Source organism: Amborella trichopoda, chromosome 10 (assembly GCF_054954075.1).
Source record: "Amborella trichopoda isolate Santa Cruz 75 chromosome 10, AtrichopodaSantaCruz75HAP2 v2.0, whole genome shotgun sequence".
In the NCBI taxonomy this organism is placed as follows: Eukaryota; Viridiplantae; Streptophyta; class Magnoliopsida; order Amborellales; family Amborellaceae; genus Amborella; species Amborella trichopoda.
Genome location: NC_142345.1, coordinates 27,903,794 through 27,907,461, shown reverse-complemented (window position 1 = coordinate 27,907,461; position 3,668 = coordinate 27,903,794). Strand labels below are relative to the sequence as shown.

The 3,668-nt window shown below is 37.0% G+C and overlaps 1 protein-coding gene across 2 annotated transcripts; it reads right to left on the bottom strand.

The window, feature by feature from the left end:
- Positions 1 to 556: 556 nt before the first annotated feature.
- Positions 557 to 2,074, bottom strand: LOC148780107 (WAT1-related protein At4g30420-like). Of its 2 annotated transcripts, XR_016042650.1 has the most exons (4): positions 1,828 to 2,074; positions 1,591 to 1,645; positions 1,314 to 1,465; positions 557 to 1,238 (listed from the first exon to the last, which is right to left on the bottom strand). XR_016042650.1 is itself a non-coding variant. In XM_088849601.1 (3 exons), exons 1-3 carry the CDS (start codon positions 1,699 to 1,701, stop codon positions 977 to 979), a joined length of 525 nt encoding a protein of 174 aa, XP_088705727.1. In that variant the 5' UTR covers positions 1,702 to 1,766; the 3' UTR covers positions 557 to 976. The 2 variants fall into 2 exon arrangements, 1 of the variants encoding a protein (XP_088705727.1); XM_088849601.1 differs by lacking the exon at positions 1,828 to 2,074 and having other exon boundaries at positions 1,591 to 1,766.
- Between the last annotated feature and the right edge of the window lie 1,594 nt (positions 2,075 to 3,668).

Sequence of the window (3,668 nt, the reverse complement as noted above, 5' to 3'; positions counted from 1 at the left end):
AACATTATTTTCATTTGAATATACCAATTATTTTCATTTGAATATACCAATTCTCATAGACGTTGCGAGCCATTTGTTATGATACCAGCTTTTGAAAATTGGAATAAAGAAGGCGTTTGCTCAATTTTACAAAAATGCAATTTTAGGCTCTAAATATGAACGCAATCAATCTGAATTTCATTTTTCGTATTAGGTAAATAAAGTACATGATTATATTAATTTGTTGGCGACCTTTGTACGCACCCTCTCCCTAAATGTCCATTCGGAGTCCCTCTCTCTTTCTCTCAACATGGATTCTGGGCAACTTATTGCCAAACACTCGGGAAAGGAAAAAGTTTATATAAGGTGTCAACCTTATACTATACAATTAAGGTGTAGTTAAAAACCCATTAGAAAAGGTTGTTCCTATGCTGGAAAACCTTTGAATCATTCATCTCGAACTCGAGATTCATAGGCATGAAAATGGGGATTTCCAGTGCAAAAAATAGTTCATCTTCTAATACATTACCTGGACTGTCCATTTTCAAGTGTTTACAGATCTGCCAGATCGTCACCATTTCCGAAACTTTAAATTTCATAATTGGGGGCCACAATAGATTTTTGTATCATCGCAAGGCTTTGCGGCACCAACACTACATTTTCGGCATAATTTTGAGGTGCACCTTACATAAATAATATCAGGTTGACACCTTATACAAACCTCGCCCCTCTAGAAAATACACATCAAATTCAAATGTGCATGCATTGCCTTCTTTGGACTCTACAATCTCATTCTTGTAACCCCTCACCTAGGTACTCTAACTTTTTGAAATCCACATTCTCAATTTCTGAAATCCCCACCTTGGGACTCCACGTCAATTGATATTTATACTTTCTAATACATTCTTTCATATTTTCCAAGTACCTAAACTTCCCTTGTTCAAATGCAGGCAAAGATTCAATGAGCTCCTCTTCATAGGATTGTGAATGATGTATGTTAATCCTCTAAAATAGATATTTTTGCTCCAAGAAACCATTCACTCCACTTGGAGTTTTCCATTATCTTCACTTCAACTATCTCCCCATGTGTCTCTCTTTCATCCCCACCCAATGAATCCTCCTCTCCTCTCTCATCGCTATCTATGAAATCCTCCCCTTCATTCTGGATAGGCAATATCCTTGCGCTTGCCTTTTTATCTCTAGCCTCCCCCCACAACATAGAATAAAGCCCACAAATCACCATAGCTATCCCCACAATGCTACAAAATCAAATACATGTCATTAGCACCGTTATCGTCATTATCATCATCTATCTCTCTCTGACTCACTATTACCTTCCGACATAAATGTTTAGCTGAAAAAGAATGGGCTCCGTGATACCAACAATTACTGTGCATAAAGGGTTGAATGCAGATGCAAAGATGGGACCCTTCTTCTTGATACTCCAACTTTGAATGAAGAATGCCAAAGCAGAGCACATGATACCCTGGAGAAGTAATTGAAGAGTTTTTGCAATGAAAAGCCACTTGTTCCAAAACCCAACTCAATTTCCACTCTTTCATTTTCAAATTCAAATAGTGATGCGTGAAAAATAATATTTTGAATTCTTACACTGTAAGCATAAGTGAAGAGCTTAAAATTGAGTTCCAGTCTCCAAGCATCAGACCTGTCAAATATAACAACAACAATGGCAGTCTGAATGGTACCCACAAACAGAATCATCGCGGTCAAGGATAACGGAGCAGGGCAATCTTTGAAAGCCCATGTCTGAATCAGAAGACGGAAAAGTTGAGTTGTTGGAAATAATCAGAGTAAAAGAAAAATGAAACTAAATAAAAGACCTCCAACCTGATAAATCAACCATGCCGAATAACCGATGTCACTTAGTAGAAGAAAAATAGGTCCCAAAGTCCAATTGCTTGTTGATACAACAGTGGAATTAGTACTTAAGATATCAGAGAGAAATTTTGGTCTTTTGAAGTGTTTAAAGAAGTCAATGGAAGGCCCTTTCATGAATCTCAAAACCACAGCACCTCCAAGGCACACAACAGTTCCCAATATCCTAGCTCTGTCCCTTATGCTCCTTACATTTATCCTCTCTATTATGCAAGAAGGAAAAATAGTTAAAATGTCTTTTAACAATTGAATGAGGGTAAAACCCTAAAACCTTTTAATCTCCTTAGACATTAAACCATGCAATAAAATTTTTTTAGCAAGAGAAGGTATTACCTTAGGGAGAAGGCCAATATAAGTGTAATACCAGGTATAAGGTCACTCACTGTGGAGGCAAAAGTGGAAGAAGTGTAGTCAAGCCCAATGAAGTAAAGTATCGGACAAATGGGGATCCTGTAAATTAATGCACATTCCAATTTGTATTTGAATTTGTCACAAACAGTTTGGTGAAAATTGTAAGGAGAAACACCATATTGGCCGCAAAAATTTGCAAATCCTCAAAGGTGTCACTTTTTTTTTTTTTTGCATATTTTCCAATAATGCAACACTTTTAAGCTTTTCCCTCCCTGCCTTAAAACAGTTTTAAAAAAGTGCCATTATTACAGATTCATAAAATGTAGGAGCCAGTTTTGTAGAGTTTACAATGGAGGTGACAAATTTTAAATTTAGAAAATTTTGTCAAAATACCCCTAAGAGATAAACTATTAAACAAATTTACCCTTTTTGGAACTATTCAAACTCAAGGTCATGTGTTATTTTATAGGTATTTTAAAATAAATAAAAAAATATAGATAACACATTAAATGTTAGTCTCTTATAGGTAATTTGATAAATTTTCCTTTAGATTTAACCTATGAATGTCCAAGAGCTCAATGGAGTCCATACGCAAATAGGGCGATCATGAATATGGGACACAATGTTTTGAAGTGAAGTGGAGGCCTTTTGTTCCTGTCAAACCAACACAAACTGCTTTAAGAGACGATAAAAGTGAGAGAGACATAGAGAGAAATAGAGAAAGAGAGAATGACTGGAGCTATAAGGATGCATTCAGAGAGAGACGGAGAGATGTATGGAGAAGAAACCTTAGAGTGATTCATGTATGGCCCCTAAAAAGGTTACGAAAATAAGAGATCCTCTGATTATTCCCGAGTATTATAAAAAGGTTGGTCAATGCATTTTTTTTTACAAAAATGCCCTTCGGTCCAACGATGGTATCCTTGAATCAAATTTTATTTTATTTTTTTAGTTATTTCTTTAGTAGGGCAGTGCCCCGAGTTTCAGGGGCACTGCTCAAGCAGTTTGAGGCTCAAATCCTCATACAACCCTTTAACCAAGGGCCCCTCTAGCAGTCCGAGGTTCCCATCCTTGGACTGCCTGGGCATCACCCCTCACAAATTCTTGAGAGAGCAATCCAAGGTTCAAATTCTTGGACCGACATTTTTTCAAATAATAACAAGTGGTCCGATCTCGGACCGCAATTTTTTAAAAAAAACTATATGAGAAAATCGGTTCAAGGTCCCAATCGTGGGAACGCAGATTTTTTTCAAACTACATGAAAAGATTGGTCTGAGGTCCCAGTCCTTGGACCATAGTTTTTTTCAAACTAAATGAGAAGACCGATCCGAGGTCCCTCACTAAATGAGAAGATTGGTCAGAGGATTTGAACCTCAGACCGCTTGTGCAGTGCCCCCAAAAAGTTGAGGCACTTCCCTACTAAAGAAATAACAAAAAAAAAA

What these genes read in the sequence shown, in the direction of transcription:
- LOC148780107 (XM_088849601.1), bottom strand. Translation starts at nt 1,701, where the DNA reads ATGATTCTGTTTGTGGGTACCATTCAGACTGCCATTGTTGTTGTTATA. An exon ending in TCTTCACTTATGCTTACAGT is followed by an intron (nt 1,466 to 1,590) that starts GTAAGAATTCAA and finishes TTACTTCTCCAG; the next exon opens with GGTATCATGTGCTCTGCTTT. An exon ending in CTAAACATTTATGTCGGAAG is followed by an intron (nt 1,239 to 1,313) that starts GTAATAGTGAGT and finishes TTGATTTTGTAG; the next exon opens with CATTGTGGGGATAGCTATGG.